Source organism: Hypomesus transpacificus, unplaced genomic scaffold, assembly GCF_021917145.1.
Source record: "Hypomesus transpacificus isolate Combined female unplaced genomic scaffold, fHypTra1 scaffold_160, whole genome shotgun sequence".
In the NCBI taxonomy this organism is placed as follows: Eukaryota; Metazoa; Chordata; class Actinopteri; order Osmeriformes; family Osmeridae; genus Hypomesus; species Hypomesus transpacificus.
This window is the reverse complement of record NW_025813725.1, coordinates 328,163-351,029: the sequence shown is the minus strand read 5'-3', so window position 1 is coordinate 351,029 and position 22,867 is coordinate 328,163. Positions and strand designations below refer to the sequence as shown.

The window sequence follows — 22,867 nt, the reverse complement described above, 5'->3', positions numbered from 1 at the left end:
AGAGGGGTTGGTGGAGAAAGAGAGAGACGGAGAAGGAGAGAGAGAGGGGAAGAGGGGTTGGTGGAGAAAGAGAAAGAGCAAAATATTTTTTTTCAGTTCTTGTTTTCGCCTCTTCTGGGTCTGTTCATCTTGCTGTAGACCGTATAACATACGGAAATGACCCTGAATTTTTGATCTTATTTTCCATCTCCTTACTTTACTCTCTCATTTTGTATGTGATGTTTTCGGAGGATGAGCGTGTGTCCCAAGGGTAGCATGGGTTATGTGTGTGTGTGTAAATGCAAATGTTTCATCCAGTTCCTGAGGCAAGTGTGTGTCATGAGTTGACTGGAGGATAGGACAGGGGAGTTTGAGAGAAGTGGCTAAGCTCAGTGGAAAGTCTCCCTCTATGTCTCATCTCTCTCAATCTTTTTTTCTCTCAGTTTCCATTGCAAGTCTCTCTTATTGCTCATTCTGTCTCTGTATACATTTCCGTCCCTACCCCCCACGCCCTCTCCTTCCCTTCTTCCCTCCTTAAATTGCAGTAGCAAATACTGATGATGGATGGTCAAATAAGGAGTGCAGGTTGTGTCTCCTCCTTCACCCCTTCTCTCCACTCTCCACTATCACCCTTTTTGACTTCCCTTAATTTCTCTATTTAAATGTCCCCACTCTCTACCTCTGCCTCTAAACATGTCTCTCTCTTCACTCCTCTCCCTCCCTCCCCTCCCTCCTTCCCTTTCACATGTCTCCCCCTTTCCCTGCTCCTCTCTGTAGTCTGAGTGATAGCTAGGTAAATGAGGACTGTACAGAGTGATGGTTCTAAGAGGCCCGGCCTTCTATCTCCACCCCTCTCTCTCTCTCTCTCGTCCTCTCTCCCTCCCTCCCTCCCTATCTGACAAGGCAGAGTGCAGCCTGTCAAATACAGTGATGTCTGGGTGTCTCCAGCTCACACCCACCCACAGACTGCGCGTGTCTGAGGTGTGTGTGGTGTTTGAGTTGAATCTCTCATTTCTCTCCCCTCTCTCTATCTCTCCCCTCTCTCTATCTCTCCCCTTTCTCTATTTCTCACTCTTCCGCTGACGCGCTGTCACCTGCCTCCCTGGCAATCCATCATTTGGGAGTCTGCAAACATTATCTCTCTTTCTTTCTTTGTTTATCTCTCACAATTTCTCAAAAATGTTTCCCCTCTCTCTCTCTCTCTCTCTCGCTCTCTTTCTCTCTCTCTCTCTCTCTCTCTCTCTCTCTCTCTCTCTCTCTCTCTCTCTCTCTCTCTCTCTCTCTCTCTCTCTCTTTCTTTATCTTTCTCTCTTTTTTCATGTTCCATCCCAGTATTTTCCCCTACCCCTCCTTTCTGGGCGCGGGCTTAGTCCAGAACTCCGGGGCCATATGGGGACAGAGGTGCATGCTGGGAAGGCCCAGCTGGAGTTTAACCCCTCTCTGACCTTTAGGCCTGAGGGTATCAGAGGGTGTGGGCACACCTGTGCCTGGCACCTGGCCTACAGGCAGGGCTGGCAGAGCGAGACTGACAGGCCCAGGGAGGCTCAGAGAGAGAGATGAACTGTGCACTGTTACAGTCTAATCCTTGATTATCCGCTACACTTATAGTTTGACCAGCCTATGCACAGTTTTTGTGTTGCTTGGATAAAATTCTCTGCTGTTTAAATAAAACCGAAAAATTTTAAATGCCCCGCATCAATGTGCATGTTTAATTGGCTACTAATGATGCATGGTAGGTGTGTGCGTCCGTGTGTTCTATGTCTTTCTTAATTGGGGTGTTTATAATGCTCCTATCTAACTGTGTTTTCTGTCTCCTGCCTACTATCAAAATTAGCCATTTGTTTGTTCTTTGCTGAAGTGAAGGATTTAGCTAAATAGTCGAGCTGGCGCTGTAATTACAACGCAGCGTGCCTTTGCTTTCTGTAAATCCTTCTATGAGTTGTGCCTTCTTTTCAGCGTTCTTACAAAGAGGAACTCTTTGGTCAAAGTCATTTTCTTCTCCTCTGGTGTCTTAATGTGTAGAGTTAATTAGCAATGCTAAGCCATTGCTAGCAGACGTGAATGGGTTTTCTGTACCCTCGGCTAGATGATTAGCGTAGCGCTAGTGTGAGAGATAGGCTTACAAAGCGGGCGCATCAGTGGCCGGTGAATGGGCTAAATCCCCTGGCTGAATTAAATTTGTCCTGGCCACAGCGCCCACACTGCTCAACAATGGAACACGTCGGCAGGTTGTCTTTGTTCTCTCTCTCCTCTGCTCTCCCCCTCCTCTCTCTCTCCTTCCCCCCCCCCATCATCGAATTGTGTTTGAACGTGTGTGATTTAACCCTCTTTAGTGAAGGGGAGCTAAGCCTGTCATCACACACATACACGCACATGCACACACACAAACATTTAAGCCGACACTCATACCAGACACACAGACAGTCGGCATATCATGACACATAGACGCAAACACCCACATATTCACTCACAACACACACACACACACACATACTCCTCAGGGATAGAAAGAAGAGTGAAGGCAAAGGTCAAATTGGATGGAAAGGTGGAGGAGGCAGGGAGGCAGGGAGGAGGGGGTGAAGGGAGAAGAGGATGAGGACGGACAGGACAGAGGAAGGACAGATCAAACTTTCTCAGCAGAGCACCGAAGGTTCACAGCACCATCTGGTTCCAACATAGCTTCAACAAACTCCAACTCCTTCAAAACATGTTGCTATCTTGGGCATCAGCTCTTCGGGATTGTAATGACAGAACAGCTGTCAAATGAATGCGGTTGTCATGGTGAACAATACCGGGCAACTGAACAGTGTGGCCGGGTCTGCAATAGATGTTTTACAAGGGGAGCTGTAGTTACAGCTGACACACAAACACACACACACAGTGGAACCCTATGGAACGCCGCCAGAGAGGAGTCTGGGAGAGGCGAGGCAGAGAGAATCAGGCCGACGCCCCCGACAGCGTGGATGGGTGGCGTAGCAGCGGCACTGGCGACGGCTGTCACCACTCATTCCCGTCAGGTTACCCTCGGCCTGGGGGCGCCGTGACGACCGTCTGCATGGTACAATGTGAAGGATACTGATGCAGTCAAATTAGAGAACTGGGTAATTATACCCCCAGTCCCCCCATCCCCCCCCCCCCCCCCCGACTCTGTTACTAATCTCAGCTCTGCTGTCAGCTCTGAGGTGTGTGTGCGTCCATGCGTGCGTGCCAACTTTGGAATGTGTGTTACAAATATCACAGCCCCATCTCTCAGTCTCAGAAAGACTCAAAACACAAAAACTCACCTGCCTGCTAATTACAGCACACAGTTCATATTCCAGCATACAGGAATTGTTCCGTGAGAATGAGTAAAGTACATCTGTCAGCCTGTCGTCTCCTCTCTCTGGGGGCATCATCTCTGCCTAGTTGAGTCACTTACAGGTTTCTGTAACTTTGAAGTCACTGTTTTTGACAACCAAACTATTTGTTCAATACTTACTCAGATAATCACTCTGTACTGGAGCGGTTCCATAGTTTTGTTCAGACATTCTAAATAGACCGGTTTGACGATAGAAGGTGCCAGAACCGATAGACATCACTCCCAAAGGATGTCTTAACCCTTGTGTTATCTTCGGGTTATTGTGACCCCCTCAGTCATTTTGACCCACCATCGTGTTGCGTCGTGTTACAAAAATGAAGTGAAGCATTTTCTTTTAACCGTTTGGCTGTCTCACACCCCCCACAGAAAAAAGAAAATGCTTTTTATTTGTTTTTGTATTGGGTAAAGTTATCGCAGCACAGCGATGGGTCGTTGTGAACCTTAGGGTCATTGTGACCCGAAGGCAGCACAAGGGTTAAACGAGTGTGGCCGTGCAGACAGACAGGTCTTCTTCATGTTTCTGTTTTCTCTGGGGCAACGATGCAGCTTTGCAGTCTGGACGACTGAGAGGAAAGAAAAAGGTACAAAATATACCTCTTTCTTTCCTTTCTCAATCTGTCTCCACCTGCTTGAAGCCCCACTTCACGTGTCCTCTCTTCCCCTCTTCCATCCCTCCCTCTCATGTTGAGTGTGATCACAGCCTGTCGTCTCAAGGTTAGTGCCGCCGTTTTCCTTCCCTCCCTCCGACCTGGCCGGATCCGTCTTTCTCCGAAGAGACACAGTCAAAAATGACGTTTATGAATAAGTCAGGAGCTGGTCTGGCGTTCAGAGCGTTGTGAGCTTTCGCTGAGTCACCTTCACATGTGCGTCTCATTTATTTATAAGCTGAGACACTGAAGGAGTTCCTCATTCAAATGAGCCTGATTGGACCAGAAGGCCAAGAGTCAAAAGGGGGAAATAGTCCTGGTCTTGAGATTAGGCAGTGTGTGTGTGTGTGTGTGGGGGGGGGGGGGGGGGGGGGGGAGAGATAGAAAGAGTGTTCGAATGCATGCCCCAAATTTAAGGTTTTGGTATTTAAATGTGAAGCATTAATCAATTAAACTCCATTACCCGTACATCAAGACATTAAGACACACCAAGCATGCACACACACAAACTGACACAGTTCCAACAAACAAATACCATTATCCTCTGTGTTAATGTGGCAGTGCTAATCACTCTGAGAAAGCCTGTCCATTAGTCCAAGGGCCCCTTCTCTGTCCTCCCAGTGTGAAGAGCAACTTTGTCTCTCTCTCACATACTCATTTCACTAAATGGGTTGTGGGGTTAATGAAGATGAACACACACACACACACAGACATTCACACACACATACACACTAGACAGAGAGAGGGAACAGAAGAGTCCCAGCTTGAGTAATAAGCCGTCTTGGTGCATCTTTTCTTCCCAAGTGTTTCCTCACATTCAGTAATGAGATGGTTTTATTTTTTATTCTGTTTTTGGCGCTGCTGCTCCTCATCAATCTGTATTTGGAGACATGAAAGAAACCAAGGTGTGTGAGGACGTGAGTGTGTTGCAGACACAGGCAGACAGACCGACAAATAAACAAATCTCCTCACCCTCTCTCTTGCTCCTTCTCACTCCTCCCTCTCTTCCCTCCTCCTCACCTCTTTTCCCTCTCCTCCTCCCTCTCTGCCCCCTTGTTTCCCTCTCTCGCTTCTCCCCTCCTCCATCTATAACCTATTTCCTCTTCCCTCTCTTCTCCTCTCCCTCATCTCTGTACCACCCCCTCCTCCACTTTTTCTCCTCATTCTCCTCCCCCTCTTTCCCTCCCTCCCTTCTCTGCTCTGTTCCCCAGCCCATCACTTATTTAGATGATGACAGTTCCTCTGTTATGGCCGCCTGCACGGAGGACGTGCTGATAACCCGTGGTCCCATACAGCCCCTCTAAATCATCACTCTCACGCGCACACACACACACACATACACGCCCACACACAAATGCATACACACACATTATATGTCTCTTCTTCCTCTTATCTCTTGCATTCTCTTGCTCTTTTTCCATCACACACACAATCATGGTCACATGAGCCTGTGTGACCTCTATAGTCATTCTGTTGACTCTGGAGTTAGGGACTGGGCTCTGGATCAGGTTTGTCTTTCTTTTCATTTGTTTATCTTTGCCCTTCTTCTCCCCCACCTGTTTTATTTTTTATTCCTGTGGAAGAGGGGATGAGGGGGAGGGGAGGACATCGCACAGGTGGCTGCCACGGCAACAGAAGGAGCAGATTAAAACCTCACACAGGAGAGAAGAGGAGACTGAAAGAGGGATGGGATTAGAAAAAGAGAAGGGTAGAAAGAGAAAGAGAGAGAGTACATGAGATAAGAAAGTGTGTGCGTGAGTGTGTTTGTGTGTGGGAGAGAAAGAGAACGTTTGTGTATGTAATCTGGTTGAGGGTTTCCGGGTGGACAGAGCTAGTCTATTTCCTGTGTGTGATAACAGATGATCCAAGACACAGATAAAGCAGCCATGTCTCTTCAGTGTAGTTCCAGCTGAATAGGTTTTTGCAACCCAAGTCTACAAAAAAAACATGATTTGGTTTCTATTTTTGTTACTTAAGTCTAATTACCACTGACTCCTCTGGCTTTTGATGTTTTCGTTTGTTTTGTCTCTTCACTGTGGACTGCTTTGACATCATGGTTTATTTTAATAATTCATGTCAATAAACCCCCTTCAATTATATATATATATATATATATATATATAGAGAGAGAGAGAGAGAGAGAGAGAGAGAGAGAGACCAGAGAGAGAGAGAGAGAGAGAGAGAGAGAGAGAGAGAGAGAGAGAGAGAGAGAGAGATGAGAGAGAGAGAGAGAGAGAGAGAGAGAGAGAAGAGAGAGAGAGAGAGAGAGAGCCTGTGGTTGCCAGGTGCCAGATGGTACATCAGGGCCAGTATAGATGGTATTTCTGCCGGGGTGCAGATTATATTTGTGGAAGTGGATAGATGTTTTTTCTGAGGGGATGCTGTCTTGGCGTCTTTGCTGGTCAGGCTGAGATGAAGAATACTCCGGAATGTTATCTGACTGGTCCTGCCGAGAGGGTCACATTATCTCTCATTCACACACATACACACACACACACACACACTATTACACACATACACACACACTATTACAGACATGCACACAGACACACGCATACTCCAACCAAAGAGCGCGCACATACACATTGTGTCACAGACACACACAGTCTCTTTCCTTCTCTGTCCCACCCACTCACTCACACACCCACACACACACACACCATATGATGACAGTGGAAAAAACATTTCCCTTCTCCATTCCTCTCTGTCCTAGATAGATGTCATTTGTCCGCCCCTCTCTTCTGTCGCTGAGGGGGCGGGGGTTAATGGAATCCAATGCCAATGCTGTCAGGTATCCCTGGCAATTTCGGAATTACCTCCACGATCTGTCTGTGTGTGTGTATGTGTGTGTATGTGTGAGACAGAGTGGGTTTGAGGAATTATCTATGCAATTGTAACTCTTTGTATAGTAAAGACATGAGTGTTTTGGCTGGTGTGTGTGTGACATGTTTGAGTGTGGAAATGGACTGCATGGTAAATGGTCTGCATTTATATAGCGCTTTGCTACCTTAGCGGCACTCAAAGTGTTTCAAATGTTTGCCTCTCATTCATCCATTCACACTCACACTTATACACCTGCAGGTGTACACTACTTGCATGGCAGAGCTGCCATGCAATACTTTAATTTGCCTATTGGGAGCAACTTGGGATTCAATGTCACACAGCCTGGAGGGAGATCTCTTAATCGCACACAAACATAAGAACACACAAATATTGGGAAAAAATGTCTGTGTTATATTTATAACACAGACACACAGTATACTTTGTGTATATAGTATGTAAGTATACATACTATATACACACAGTATACTGTGTACAGTAGTACAAAGGAGCACACACAACTGTTATATTTCTCTGCAAAATGTATCTCACACACACACCAGTATCACTCTCTGACTTAACATAGAGTTCCAACACACACACATACACACTCCCACAGAAAAGATATCGCTCTTTGGCTTAGCACAAAGTTCGCAAATACATACATACACACAAAACGATTGACAATCTCTGGTTGAGCTCTGACACACACACATACAGATATTGTTACTCGTTCTTGTAGAGGTGCAGTGAATAGATAGAATTACATCCTCTATCTTGTTTTTCTTTCCCCAATCTGACTGTTACTCATGCAGGTCTACAGGAAAAGAAAACTACCTTACCACTGAAATCCACAGCTTCAATTTTAGATAAAGACTTCCTATTACACTGAGCCAACCCCATCTACCGGGAACAGGAGGTGTGTGTGGGGGTGCTTGTGTGTGTGTATGTGTTTTGTCCCTTTCTCAGTACTATAGCAAGTAAAACAGGTCTAGGAATGATTGAGCTTGGCCGATGGGGAAACATTTTTCTAAAGGTGACGTGGGGGGGGGGGGGGAAATGAATGTGCCAAAGTTCTCAATGAATTCCAACACTGGTTGGTAGGGATCCTTGTGTTGGCATTCATTCTTTAAATGTTTCTTCCGTAGCAAGCTAGCTTGATAAACAGTCTGTAGTGTTTAGCGTTAGGGTGCTTCCAGTGTAACTTAAGGCTCACACACAGAGACACACACACAGACACACAGCTAGTCTGGGTTATTGCCCTTTGACCTTGCCATTAATGGTTTGACAAATGGCATTAATTTAGCAGATGCTCTTATCCAGAGCGACTTACAGTAAGTACAGGGACATTCCCCCCGAGGCAAGTAGGGCGAAGTGCCTTGCCCAAGGACACAACGTCATTTGGCACGGCAGGGAATCGATCCGGCAACCTTCTGGTTACTAGCCCGACTCCCTCACCGCTCAGCCATCTGACTCCCTAACTAATCAATCTGGTCATCAATGGATTTCAATGGTTGAAATGGATTTGAGCATGTTTGTCTGTGTCAAGTGTAAGCCTGTCTACCAAGGATGTGTGTGCTTGTAGAGCAGTCTGTGGCATAGTCTCTCCTGGCTACCTGTGAGATGTCATCTTTGATGAGGCTGTGACAGGCTGAATGTGTTGCTTCCATTCATCATGACACTCCTGCCTTCTCCCTCCTCCTCTATCTTTCCATCCCCCCCTTCTCTCCCTCTTTGTCTCCCTTAATCTCCTTCTCAAGTGTGAAGTGTTCTGCTCTATCAGGCCATAGTCTCTCTCTCTCTGTTTCACAACCATGCTCTTCCACTTGCTTTACTTTGTCTCAGTTTAGAAGATGCTGCTCTCTCTCTCTCGATGTCTCTCTCTCTCTCTCACTGCTTTCATCTTTATTTGCTTATCTTTTTGTTGGTTGATCAAAGTAGATATGATATCACTGAAGTACACACACACACACACTCATACACACACACATACACACCTGCTCACATGCGCTCCTCAGCTTATAGAGGAACAAAGGTTTGACAGCTTGTGTTCCTATGACAACTAGCAGCGCAACACAAGTTAGCTTCTTGCGTACTGTGTGTTTAAACAGTCTATGTCTTGGGTAGAGGAAAGAGGGATTACAGAGTAGGGAGAGTAGACACAAGGATGAGAGGGGACCGATCTATTGATGACCAATTGAAACACACATTGGTGACCTTAAATCTTTCCCTTTGTGTTTGTGTGTGTTTGCACTTTTGTGTTTGTATATGTTTGTGTGTGTGTATGTGCGTAGCCTGCAGTGATGCAGACCTCCGGAACCTGGCATCCAGACTGAAGGACTGGTTTGGGGTTCTCCACCTGGATGCTAACCGAGATCTCAAATCCTCCAACACGGACTCTGCAGCTGGCAGTGAGTAACTCCTGTGTGCCTGTGTGTGTTTGTGAGTGAGTTTGTGTGTGCGAGTCTGACAGTATGTCTCTTAATGTCTTATTTTTTTAAATGATACATCAAATGATAACTGTCAGAGTTGCTCTTTGCCATTCTCATGGGGAAGACAGCAACCTATTTCGCTCCCTTCAAAATGTCAACACAGACTAGCACCCCTTAGAACGTGGAAGTCACTGTGACTCAACCCCAGACACCATACACATGTCCCCAGCCTGAACTCTGTCTTCAGCACACATCCTCACAAACACATACATAGACTATCTCTCTCTCTCTCTCTCTCTTGTAACTAACTTTATATGAGATGGAGAGAATGAGTAAACATGCTTGGACAAATTAAGATCAAATTAAGCACTCTCTCTCAACCCCCTTTGTTTTCTATGTCTTTCTCTGTGCCCACCGTCCCTCCTCTTTCCTCTTTTCCCCTCTCTCTCTCTCTCTCTCTCTCTCTCTCTCTCTCTCTCTCTCTCTCTCTCTCTCTCTCTCTCTCTCTCTCTCTCTCTCTCTCTCTCCCTACCTCTCTATATCTTTCTTTCTTCCCCCCCCCCAATCCCAATCTCTTCTCCAGGGTTCGACACTAGCATTCTTCCCATCTGTAAGGACTCCCTGGGTTGGATGTTCAACAAGCTAGACATGAACTATGACCTCCTGTTGGACCAATCAGAGCTGGGCGCCATCTACCTGGACAAGTACGAGCTGTGCATGAAGCCGCTGTTCAACTCCTGTGACTCCTTCAAGGATGGGAAGCTGTCCAACAATGAGTGGTGCTACTGCTTCCAGAAACCTGATGGTGAGACAGGTGGAGACACGAGGAGGGAGAGAGGGGAGGGGAGGGGAGGGGAGGGGAAAGGGAGGGGAGGGGAGGGGAGGGGAGGGGAGGGGAGGGGAGGGGAGGGGAGGGGAGGGGAGGGGAGGGGGGAGGGGGAAAGAAAGAAAGAAAGAAAGAAAGAAAGAAAGAAAGAAAGAAAGAAAGAAAGAAAGAAAGAAAGAGAGAGAGCAAATATTTTTGAATTATACATACATAGTGGTGTTGACATTCACTGTTTATATGCTTTATTTTTGTTTGCAGTATTTAAACTGAGCTCTCAGAATGCCAATAAAGCACTGGAATTGACATGTGTGAAATGTGTGTGTTTTGCAGGTCTGCCTTGCCAGAATGAGATGAACAGGATTCAGGCTCAGGGCCGGCGAAAGAGCCTCATTGGTCAGTCATCTTGAGTGACAGCTGTTAATCAATCATACCACTCACCTTCCTACTATGGCAAATGCCTCAACAAATGACGCTACCTGTTTGGGTCTAGTGTCAAAAACACACAGACAAATACTCTCTTTCTCACACACACAACACACAACACACACACACACACATTCACCTCCCTTTTTTGTCCCCTGTGCCCATGGCTCCTCATTTACTACATAATAGTGTTATAACTCAAGCCAAACAAAGCACACAGTGAGAAATGGTCTTTGACTGGGTCATATGAAGGGAAAAGAGATGGAGGGTGTGTGTCTGGGAGTGTGTGTGGCTGTGTGTATGTTTGTTTTGTGCATGCGTTTGACTGTGTGTGTGTGTGCATGTGTGTTTGCACTCCTGTGTGTGTGTGTGTGTGTGTCGTTATTGAAAGTGACTAGTCTGCCTTAAGCAGGATGTATGGCTGTTGTCTCCAAGCCTTAGAGCTAGTAATTGATCGCCAGCCTCAGCTTCTGAATACACAAGAAACCTGGAGCCAGGGGCAGAGAGAGAGAGCCGCACAGAAGATGTGGGTTTTACTGCCCCTGATGTTGATCACCGGAGAGCTTTTAATTGTGTTCCCTTGTTCCCAACATTCCCCTCTTCCTTTTCTCTCTCTCTCTCTCTCTCTCTCTCTCTCTCTCTCCTCTCTCTCTCTCTCTCTCTCTCTCTCTCTCTCTCTCTCTCTCTTCTCTCTCTCTCTCTCTCTCTCTCTCTCTCTCTCTCTCTCTTTTACCCACACCCCTTCTATTTCTCTCTGTCTCTCTCTCTCCAGGGGCTTATATTCCTCGTTGTTCTGAGGAAGGGTACTTCAAGCCTACCCAGTGCCATGGCAGCACCGGTCAGTGTTGGTGCGTGGACAAGTATGGCAATGAGATCGCCGGCTCCCGAAAACAGGGCAACCCCACCTGTGGTAAGACACATGCACAGCAACCCCACCTGTGGTAAGACACATGCACAGCAACCCCACCTGTGGTAAGACACATGCACAGCAACCCCACCTCTGGTAAGACACGTGCACAAAAATCTCTATCTCAGTCAAACAAACACCTATTGAATCAGAATGGGCTTCCCAGCCCTCCCTATGCCCAGGCTCCCACCTGTGTTTTGGTGGACGGTAGGGCTTTGTGTGGCTGCTCTTTGATACAGGTATTCTGCAGGCAGTGGTGTGTGTGTGTGTTAGCTCTGCTTGTGGTATCTGGGAGCTGGAGGCAGCTTGCTTAACTCTGCTGCTGCTGAACGTGGCAGGCATCAGAATAAGTAGGTAGTTTGTAGACGCATTACGACCCCTGACTAAAGGTGTGTGTGAGGGTTGGGGGGGATGTGTGTGTGGGGAGGCAAATTAAGTCTTCGGTCTGTTGCTATCAGAGCAAATTTGGTTTTGTTGTGTTGTTGAACACTGTGTGTGGAACAGAGTGTGTGAGTGTGTATTTTGCATCTTGATACATCTAAGGCACAAGAGAACTAATCTTCTTTGACAATTGCTATACTCAGGCTCTACCAGTGCGTGTGTGTGACTGGTGTGCAAGTGTGTGTGTGACTGGTGTGCAAGTGTGTGTGTGTGTGTGTGTGTGTGTGTGTGTGTGCGTGCGTGCTAATGCAAGCTTTCTTCAGCAATACAGACACCTTTGAATATCCTGTGTAGTCTTATCTCTGTCTGCCTTGGCTGCTGTGATATGCTCTTCTCTGTATTAGGGAGTTAAAGGATGGTGTTTTCTAACGCTACAAGCTTTTAGATGGATGTTGAATCAAACTGCTTGAATCAAACTGCTTAAGCTCACATAACAGTACAGTGGTTGGATGAAAGTTTGCACAAAGGCCACACTGAATAACTTATTTATTTGAGACCTTTTGTCTGCATGCCTGCCTACTGTCAGTCTCTACCACTGATCTGCCTGTCCTTCTGTCTCCATAGAGGAGGACCAGGAGACCTCGGGGGACTTTGGCAGCGGTGGTGCGGTCATTCTCCTCGACGACCAGGAGGAGGAGCCACCTAAGACTGGGAGGAGCCGGCAGAAGCAGAGGCGTGGCCGGATCCACCCCCGGGGAACGATCGAGGATGACGAGGACGAGGAAGACGACAAGGATGACGAGATTGGCTATGTCTGGTAGCTCCGCCCTCCATCCATCCTCTCAGCAACCGACTAGGGACTTCCGTTTCCTCTACGCAGACCTGAAGCCAATTCAGTCTCTCTTCTGCCCCACCCACCACTCCTCCCCTCAGTCCGCAATTCTTCCCCCTCTTGCCTTCTTATCTCTTTTCCTCTCTATCACTCTTTCCCTTTCTTTTCCCTGCCTTCAACAGAGACTTGTTCCGTTCAGACTGTCCCGTTTCTTCTTGAGCTGTGCTTCTATTGTCAACTTAAACATACAGACTCTTGACTACTACTTACAGTAACGTTCCTATGTCTTGGTTCCTCTCCTCACGCCTCTCTTCTTCTCTCTCTGTTCTCCTCCTCTCTATCTAAGCCTCTGGTATGAACATGACACCAGAGACTATTTGGATGTAAATAGGTTGGCTAACGAGGCTCCAGATTCTGTCTCTCTCTCTGTCTAGAATGTTTCTGTCGTCAGTCTCCAGAGTTTTGAGAAATGTTCTCAGTAACAAGGAACATATAAACAAGGAAGTTGTCACAATGTTGTACACAAAACGACTACAGCACTGAGGCCATTGACTTCCATTGAATTGAGTCCCTGTGTGCCATGTGTGTGATGTGTCTGCTGTTCCTTCTTTATACGTTCCCTTGATTTACAGGAGGATTGTGGATCTTGATGTCTTTGAGAGACCCAGAGATTTCCCCGAGTCACAGAGAAGGATGGTCTGTGTGTTTTCTGCATGTTCCCTCCTCGACATTCCACTGAGAACAAGAGGTTGGGTTTGGCTATAATAATTTATATGGCGGCATGGACAGGATATATGATTCCGCTTCAGTTTGCTGCCAGTGTCCGCGGTAGTCTTTGCTTTTTGCTTTGTTGCTGCCGAATCTTAATTTGCTGCTTTGTTTCATCAAGGTTGTGGGTGGTAGTTTGCTGTCAATACCAAACACAGGAGGTTTGCCGCTTAGCTGCAAAGAGTACAAATATAATTTGCTACTTTAGGCCCAAAAACACGTCCTGTTTTTGTTTATACAGATTCAATTTCTGGTTTTGGGCAAATGTCAGACTATGGACGCTGCCTTGATCCTGGACCTCTTGTTCTATCCATAGAAAGAGAAGCGGTCATGAGGGATAACCTTGTGCTTTCAGAAGCCAGCACGAAGAGAAGGGCATGGGGGAACGCTGTTTATGCTTTAGCTTTGAAAAAGGAGTCAACACAAGTGTCAGGCTCGGTCTCAAGAAAAAAGAAAAAGAAAAAAATACTTCGGCAGGCTTTTTTGGTGATGGAGTTGAGGTTCTGTGGCTACTTAGGTATAGTAAGTGACTGACTCTATGCATTTTTATAGATGAGAAACAGGCAGTTAACTCAGTCCAGTGTCATCAGTTCATCTCTTTACGAGGTCTCTACCTTGTTTACTCTTACCAGACCACCAGGAGGCATCTGTTCTTATTTTAATACTGGTTATGAACATTTAAAATATGTTTGAAGGATGGCCTACTGATGGTTAAAGCACACAAATACAAGGTTCAGTGGCATTTCACTTTGGTATCCAAACAACCTTGGCTACTCATCACACGGTTCCACTGCGAGTTGAGTTGGAGGCACTATTTTATCAGTTGTTTTTATGCCGTGTCACTCACATTCTTGCGGTGGACTGTTACACTGCACTTTTAACAGGGTGATGAGGCTCTGGGCAGATGGTTTTTACTTAAAGAATCTATTGTGATATTCAATTTGGTCCATGCCTCCCCAGCCTTCTGCAGGCCACCAAAGACATCTCTGCTCCTTTCTAGGTTCAGTGACCCTCTCAGCTCTAATGTCACCATTTCCCACTGATACAGACAGAGATTATTACCAGAAAAACAAGTTAATTAAAAAACAGTCTATCTATGTCAACCCTGCTTGTTCACATTCAGATGCGTTCTCTGTGTGTGTGTTTTCTCTCTTTGCCCCCTTTATCTTTCTATTGCTGGTAAACTCCCCGTCTGTGCACTCTCACACAACTTCAAATTCACTTAATTGTTCAGGCCGTCCCTTGTGAATTTGCCTATTCTCTCTTTCTCTCTCTCTCTCTCTCTCCCCCACTCTCTCTGCCTACTCACGTCCTCCTTTGCCATCTTTAAACCTCAAACCGGGGACGGGGTGAGTGACTTTTAAAGTGCAATCTCTTTCTCTCTTTCATCTCATTTCCCTTATTTGAGCTCTTCCGAGGAGGGAGGGAGGGCCAAGCGGTGATCTAGCCCATGATTTAACGGGATGGGGGGTTGTGGGTAATGGGAGACCATTTCACGCCCGTGGAGTCAGGCTTTCATCTCGTCGAGCTCCCCAAGGATTGTGGGAAATCTGCTGGAAGACTTTTGGGAGGAATGGAATCTCAGTGGAGGAAAGTGATGCTGTTTTTGTCTTATTTTCATTTAGCCCAAATCTGTTTCCGGTTCTTTCTTCCCTCTTGTCTGTGAATTACAGTCTACTCCTCCCTCCCCTTTACTCTCCTTCTTCTCTCTAGCGGCTCGCCTATCATATCATACTCACAGGTCCTACAGACTTTATCTTGTGCTCTGTCCTCAGTCAGCCTCTATGAAAGAGAATGGAAGATCAATGTGGATCATGATCTCCCTTGATCCCTCTATTGATTGATTGCTCCCTCCACCTTTGATCCCTGAAATTGTTTGGTTGTTGATATACCTCGTCGATAACATGCATGACGATCCTTATGAGTTTTGACCCCGGATGTCTTCAAACATTACACATGACTGTAACATACTCGTATTGTGCGTGTAAAAGTCATTTCTTGTTGTACCTCTGTAATACCTCACCTGTGGTTGACACCAACCTGGCCTCAACATACCCCTCTCATGGTGTCATCAATGACCCTTGCCCCATCCTGATGTCACAGCTGCCTACCCCCTTTGCCTGGCCTGCTTGTACAAAAAAGTTGAGAACCCCTCGCCACCCATTGTCCACGTTTCACTTGTTGCTCAAAAGTCAACAGAAGAGCAATAACCTCTAATCCCCTTACCTTCTGACATCACTTCCTCTTCTCAGCAGTTGTTGAAATGTCCACACGCAGACACACACAAAACGGTTGTACTACGACTGCTACTCCACTACTCAAGATACGAACATGAATGGCCATATCTCGCAAAAGTCGTCTTTGTTAATTCTCTATATTTTTTACCTTGTAAAGAGAAAAAATACTAACGTTTAAGGGATGTAATATAATGTATTGCCATGTGAAGGCACTGTGGCGTTGTCCAGTTGCATTTAAAAGACTGAGGTGTGTAAATGGATTGTCCTTAATGTAGCTAGGTTCCTGTAGCTCTTTCCATAGCATAGTGTAGTAAGGTTTTTGAGTGTATTATTTTTGATTTCCCCTTCTGGAGTTCTAATGGAATGTTGATGTTATGGGCTGAAAATATCTTAATTTTATTGTAACAGTTCCACAATGTTTGTCTGAATAAATTTAAGTCTGTCCTGTCCCGTAACATGTTGGTGTGTCCTAATTGAGTTGGTCTTTTTTATGCATGTTCTCACACACACACAGAGCTGACCTGGACATGACACAGCTGCACTGCTGCAAATGGACACACACTTATATGTTCAGAGGCAAATGCTCTCAAGTACATGAACATGAGACAAGCTTTCATGAAAAAGGTACCAGTCATGCCTCAAGACTTTAAGAGTTGTGGCATTTCATCCAGACTAGCTTATCCCTCATCCAAATGTTGACTTTGGATTAATCCACCACCATCCGTCACAGTGAACTCCCTTCAGTAGACATGCTATTGTCTTCATTTAATATACTGTATTAAATTCATCGATTTGATAATGCCCTTTTTGTACTCTATTTGATTTATGCACCCGGGGGAAAATCAATTTCTCCTTCTCTCGCTCGCTATCTCTCCCCCTGTCTATTTATCTCTGTCTCTCTTTCACTCTTTTTGTCCAAATCTCTTTCTTATCTCTTCTCTACCTCTCCTTCCTTTTCTGGCTGTCATCCCTCTCTCTCTCTATCTCTCTCTTTATCCTTCCATCTCCCGCTGTACGTTACTGTCATGCCAGTGGCTTTGTCACAGTGATTTCAGACTGGTTAAAAGCTGTGATGCAGTAACTGATGCCGTGGATTACCATGAGAGCTAAACTCACTGGTATAAAATCAGACTCATGCCCGGGTTCTGATCTCCAGGACCTCCCCCCAACCCCGGCTCCCGACTCAAGCAATTTTCTGATAGTCGACAAAAGAAAACAAACAAACCCGGAAGATATTGGAATGGAAAGCTGAATGGAAATGGTTGCAGCTACATGGGCTGGTCGAGCCACCAACAAAAAGAAGATGATGTCCTTCGCTGGGGGACCTGGTTGTTGACAGCACAGGAGGTTTGATGTGTGTTTGCAGCTTGTTCTGTTTTCTCTATAGACACAGCACAAAGGGAAGAGAGTGGAGGAGCCCTCGGGGATGCTGTCAGGGAGATAGGAGCGGCAGCAGCATACAGTGAATCCCTGGGCACCCTGGGAGGGAGGAGACGGGTGGTAGCCATTATCTGACTGACGTGTTGACACAACATTCTGGCTCTGAGCTCAGAGAGACAGTAAACACACATAGTTCCGTTATGATGTTGGAGTCAATTGTTTGGAGGGTGTTCAGTGACACTAATCATTTTCTCAACCTTTTCTGCCTTTTAAAGCAAACAAAATGTTATGTAAAAGATGTTTGGAGACCATCATTTTGGTTCAACTAAAAGTAATATTTCTGCATTCTGAAACCTCAGAATACAATTAGTAAAAGTAGCCTAGCCAGAGTGAATTCTCTAACTCAGGGTGTGGCATCAACCAACTCTAACCCATGTCGAATCCTGAATTGACCCCTATCAGAGCCATCATTTTCAGAGGCCTGGGAGTCCCCAGCTTCCTTAAATGGAGATTATTGGGCTTTAATCCACTGCTGATAAACTCCTAATGGCCTACAGTGTTTGGACATGGAGGGTACGCTTGGCCTCACGTCTCACAGAAGCCCTCATTTATATTTATGACACCCCGGCTCTCTGTTCCTGATTAATCCACTTAATATTTGGAAGCAGATCCGTAAATCTCCTGTCTGCCTTTGAGGACGAGAGAGAGAGAGAGAGAGAGAGAGAGAGAGAGAGAGGAGGGAAAGAGAGAAAGAATGTCTCAATGTGACTGGAATGCAAACTCTGAGATTAAAAATGGAAACATACAACCACAGAAACATCTTGGCACTACCTACTACATAAACACACACACACACACAGACACAGTAACACATAGGAGATCACAGCAGATACCAGCCACACACCATGTTCAACACACACCCACTAAATTATAAGGATGTGAGGGTTTCAGCAAGATACTATTGAAATGTTGACGAATTACGATCCGCTCTTTTTATCCTGCCAGAGAAACAGTGAGTCACAGATTAGTGAGCAAGGAGCCGCCAGCACATTCCCTCTCTGGGGCTCAGAGGTTCTTCTAGAAAGCTGAGCCAGACGCACTCCAAAGACAGAAATGTGTCAGAGGAGAGCCTGACTGTTACGGCATCAGCATGTCTTTTCATGATGGTGGGGTTAGAAGTCACAATAACAGAAGTCTGTGTTGTTGGATTGAACTATTTACATAGTTCACACATCCATGCTGAAAGTTGAACGGGAGAAGAAGCCACTGAAACCCTCACAACCCGAGAGCAGACAGGAGGTGACAGAGTAACAAATAACAAGGAGGTGTGACACATAAACAGTGCACTGTGTTGTTTGTGTTTGTGCTTGTGAGTCATCCCTCTGGCCACCTCTCCCCCCCCCCCCTCCCCCCCCCCCCCCCCCTCCCCACCATCACCAAGGACCACACCCTCTCGGCCGGTGTTCAGATGGTGACAAGTGCAGTGATGCCCTTGAACACCTTAGTGTGCCTACCCCCCCCCCCCCCACACACACACACACACACACACACACATCTCCCTGTGTTAGATCTCCCTTGCTCCCTCTCTCTTTCTCTCTACACCCCGTTGTAGCAGATGGCCACAGATGGAAAGTGGAGCAGAGCGGACCCGATGGCATCTGTGTGGGGTCGCTCTCGCCATAACCCTCCCACACATATCCCCCCCCCCCCCCCCCCCCCCCCCGCCCTCTCTCCACCCCTCCCTCCACCTCATTGCCCAGTCACTACCATGCTCAAGCAGATGCCTAGTCTGTCCAGGACACTTTTGACAGTCAACCTCCCTCCAAAGTCAGTAGCAGTTAAACGATGCGGTGTGAGGCACTCCAAAGTGGTAATTAAATGCTAATTGTGAGTCTTCAGTAACCTTGGTTTAAGAGAGTGTCATCTTGTCATATTAAACAACATGACACATGAGATGAGACAGATAGAAATAGGCTCATGGCAGATGCCATCACAGGAACATTGGGGTGTCTTCCAATGAGGGAGTTTTCTACCTGTCAGTTCATCTGCACACATGATTGGATGGTGTTTCGCAGGTGAGTCAGGTGGCTGAGCGGTTAGGGAATTGGGCTTGTAATTTGAAGGTTGCTCGTTCGATTCCCGGCCGTGCGATGACGTTGTGTCCTTGGGAACGGCACTTCACCCAACTTGCCTCGGGGGAATGTCCCTGTACTTACTGTAAATCGCTGTGGATAAGAGTGTCTGCTAAATGACTAAATATAAACATGTAAATGTTTCGAGGTCAGGCAGCAAATGAATCAGTGTGTTTTTTATAATAGGCTTTTTTTTGGTGGCAAGCTGTTTTAATCTGCTGTGTCATTCTGTTATTATATCGGTGTAAGGAACAAAAGTGTGAGTAGCAATTACTCTATGCAGCAATTGTGGCGTGCATCATTTCAATGACAATGTCGGTGTGTATGGTTTAGATAACTACTACCATTGATTGTTCCTCCACTGCTATTCATTTTGGTCAATTAAAATTCAAATGTGTAGATTCCCAAAAATCCATTCTATATTAGTTCAATGCTCTCATCTAGTGGTATAAATCAGTTACTACACCCTGTACCACATACTGCTGATTATTTATTTATCTTTTCACCTGTGTGAATATAGAATTAGCAAACATATATGGGTTTTATTTGATAATAATACAAATGTTTTTCACCCAAAATATGTTTATACTTTGAGAGAATAGTGAACATACAGACAATAGTCGCCAGTTCGATTCCCGGCCACACCAAATGACGTTGTGTCCTTGGGCAAGGCACTTCATCCTACTTGCCTCGGGGGGAATGTCCCTGTACTTACTGTAAGTCGCTCTGGATAAGAGCGTCAGCTAAATGACTAAATGTAAATGTAGTCTGTCATACATCAGTTTTTCCCTCTTCGCATAGATAATCTGACAGTAGGAGCTAAATCTTTTTTTGCGTTTTGGACGTCCATATGGACGTCCATAGACTGACGGCGATGGCTGCTGATCTTTGCATGGATGGACGGACGGCGATGCTGTTCAGAGTGCAGTCCATAGAGGGAGCAGATATTTTGGACGGCGATGGATTGAATGTTTAGCAGGCTGTTGAGCTAACAGAACTGCCGAAGGCTACCATAGCATGTAGCTAGCTACATTAACTTTGGATGACTCAATCTTTTGTCAAGTTAATTTGTATGAATTGCATGTTAGTGCAATATTTACGCCTTTATTCTGTTTTTTTACATAATCAGCAGTATGATCTCATGACAATATAGACTTGAAAAACAATATGTTATGGTTTGGGTTTGCCTATAGGCTACATATATTTTAATTATTTCGAGAATTGTTAATAAAGACTCATTTAAAATGTTAACATTGTGTTATGATACGGTGGCCCTGAAGTGCAAATGACACCCCCTAATATGAGTACATCCCCCAAATGAAAATACTCCCCCCCAATACGAGTCAACTCCCGCCAAATCGGATGACTTGTTCACCTCCCCCCAAAAATGAAAATACTCCCCCCCAATACGAGTCAACTCCCCCCAAATCAGATGACTTGTTCACCTCCCCCCAATACAAAAACGCGCTCCCCCCCCCAATACAAGTCAACTCCCCCCAAATCGGATGACTTGTTCACCTCCCCCCAATACAAAAACGCGCTCCCCCAAATGAAAAACGACATTACATTAACTCAAAAACACATTACATTAACTCTGAACGGAAAGGGTAGGTACTACACTTTAGCGCTGATTGGATGCAGTAGGCTAACTAACAAGAAATAAGAAATTGATCGACAGAAGTACAAAATGCAATAGCCTGGCAGAGTTACGTGCACCAGAACATTTGTTTGGCTATCGAAGAATGTAGCAAATAGTAGGCTTCTTAGGCAAAAGTATTTCGAGTTAAATGTAAAAATCGATAGCCAAACAACTATCCTGGTCCACGTTACTCTGTCATTGTGGCATTTCATTCTTCTGTAGTGGACTATCAGTTTTTTCTTCTGAAAAGTCCTGATTCCTTCAACTGCGTTTTTAGCGTGCGCATAGGCTACTTATATTGTGAAACGTTAACAGCAGATCTAAGATTATTTCATAGGAATGACCCTGATTAAAATAAAGAGTAGTGTAATGACTCTGAATTGTAAACATTAATGTTTCCTCTTTCCTTCAAATCAAAACGATTAATTTCATGATAATGACAGAGTTACGTGGACTAGTTGTTTGGCTATCGATGTTTACGTTTAACATAGCAATTTATGCTTTTGCATACATAGCCTATGCTACATGCTTCGATACCCAAATAAATGTCCTGGTGCACGTAACTCTGTCAGGCTATTGCATTTTGTACTTCTGTCAATCAATTTCTTATTTCTTGTCAGTTAGCCTACTGCATCCAATCAGCGCTAAAGTGTAGTACCTACCCTTTCCGTTCAGAGTTAATGTAATGTGTTTTTGAGTTAATGTAATGTCGTTTTCCATTTGGGGGAGCGCGTTTTTGTATTGGGGGGAGGTGAACAAGTCATCCGATTTGGGGGGAGTTGACTTGTATTGGGGGGGGGAGCGCGTTTTTGTATTGGGGGGAGGTGAACAAGTCATCCGATTTGGGGGGAGTTGGCTCGTATTGGGGGGGAGTATTTTCATTTTTGGGGGGAGGTGAACAAGTCATCCGATTTGGGGGGAGTTGACTCGTATTGGGGGGGAGTATTTTCATTTGGGGGATGTACTCATATTAGGGGGTGTCATTTGCACTTCAGGGCCACCGTATTATGACCCTATGAAATACAATGCCATTTAGGGCCTTTACATAATCATCAGTATAATCTCATGACAATATAGATTTGAAAAACAATATGCCTATGTTATGGTTTGGGTTTGCCGAGATATAGGCTAGGCCTGCATATATTTTAATTATTTCGAGAATTGTTAATAAAGACTCATTTAAAATGTTAACATTGTGTTATGACCCTATGAAATACAATGCCATTTAGGGCCTTTACATAATCATCAGTATAATCTCATGACAATATAGACTTGAAAAACAATATGCCTATGTTATGGTTTGGGTTTGCCGAGATATAGGCTAGGCCTGCATATATTTTAATTATTTCGAGAATTGTTAATAAAGACTAATTTAAAATGTTAACATTGTGTTATGACCCTATGAAATACATTGCCATTTAGGTCTTTTAAACCGTCAGTTTAAAGTGTTTTATGGGTGGATTTGAAGCCACCAGTCAGTAGCTCCAATCTTGCGCACGAACTTTGCGCACGGAGACAAACGCAAAACAACAAACACTCGCTTGGAGCGGAGACCAATACAAAACACAATACGATGTGTTGAGCCAAACCAAAGCCGTCAAAGGCTACCATGAATGTAGCTACAGCAACCGTGGATGACTCAATAAATTTTGTCACGTTATTTTGTATGAATTGCATTTAAGTGAAGGCTATATATTTACGCCTTTATTTTATTTTGAACATACAAAAGTAGGCCAATCAACAATAGAATCTCATAACAATACAGACTTGAAAAACAATATGTTATGGTTAGGGTTTGCCTAGATATAGGCTACATATATTTTAATTATTTCGAGAATTGTTAATAAAGACTAAATTAAGATTTTAACATTGTGTTATGACCCTATGAAATACATAGCCCTTTAGGTCTTTTAAGCCGTCAGTTTAAAGTGTTTTATGGGTGGATTTGGAGCCACCAGTCAGTAGCTCCAATGTTGCGCACGAACCACTTTGAGCGGAGACAAATGCAAAACGTAATAGCCTATGGGCCTAACACTCCAAATTTTAAAATTTTAAATGAGTCTTTATTAACAATTCTCGAAATAATTAAAATATATGTAGCCTATA

General features: G+C 45.1%; 1 protein-coding gene across 1 annotated transcript in view; it reads left to right on the top strand.

The window, feature by feature from the left end:
- Positions 1-16,065, top strand: part of spock1 (SPARC (osteonectin), cwcv and kazal like domains proteoglycan 1) — a 37,186-nt gene extending 21,121 nt beyond the window's left edge. Inside the window, exons 5-9 of the mRNA XM_047051624.1 lie at positions 9,099-9,215; positions 9,820-10,041; positions 10,393-10,455; positions 11,258-11,395; positions 12,398-16,065. Of these exons, the coding sequence (XP_046907580.1) occupies positions 9,099-9,215; positions 9,820-10,041; positions 10,393-10,455; positions 11,258-11,395; positions 12,398-12,594 (737 nt within the window). The 3' untranslated portion in view covers positions 12,595-16,065. The remainder of the gene's footprint in view (positions 1-9,098; positions 9,216-9,819; positions 10,042-10,392; positions 10,456-11,257; positions 11,396-12,397) is intronic.
- The last annotated feature ends 6,802 nt before the right edge of the window (positions 16,066-22,867 follow it).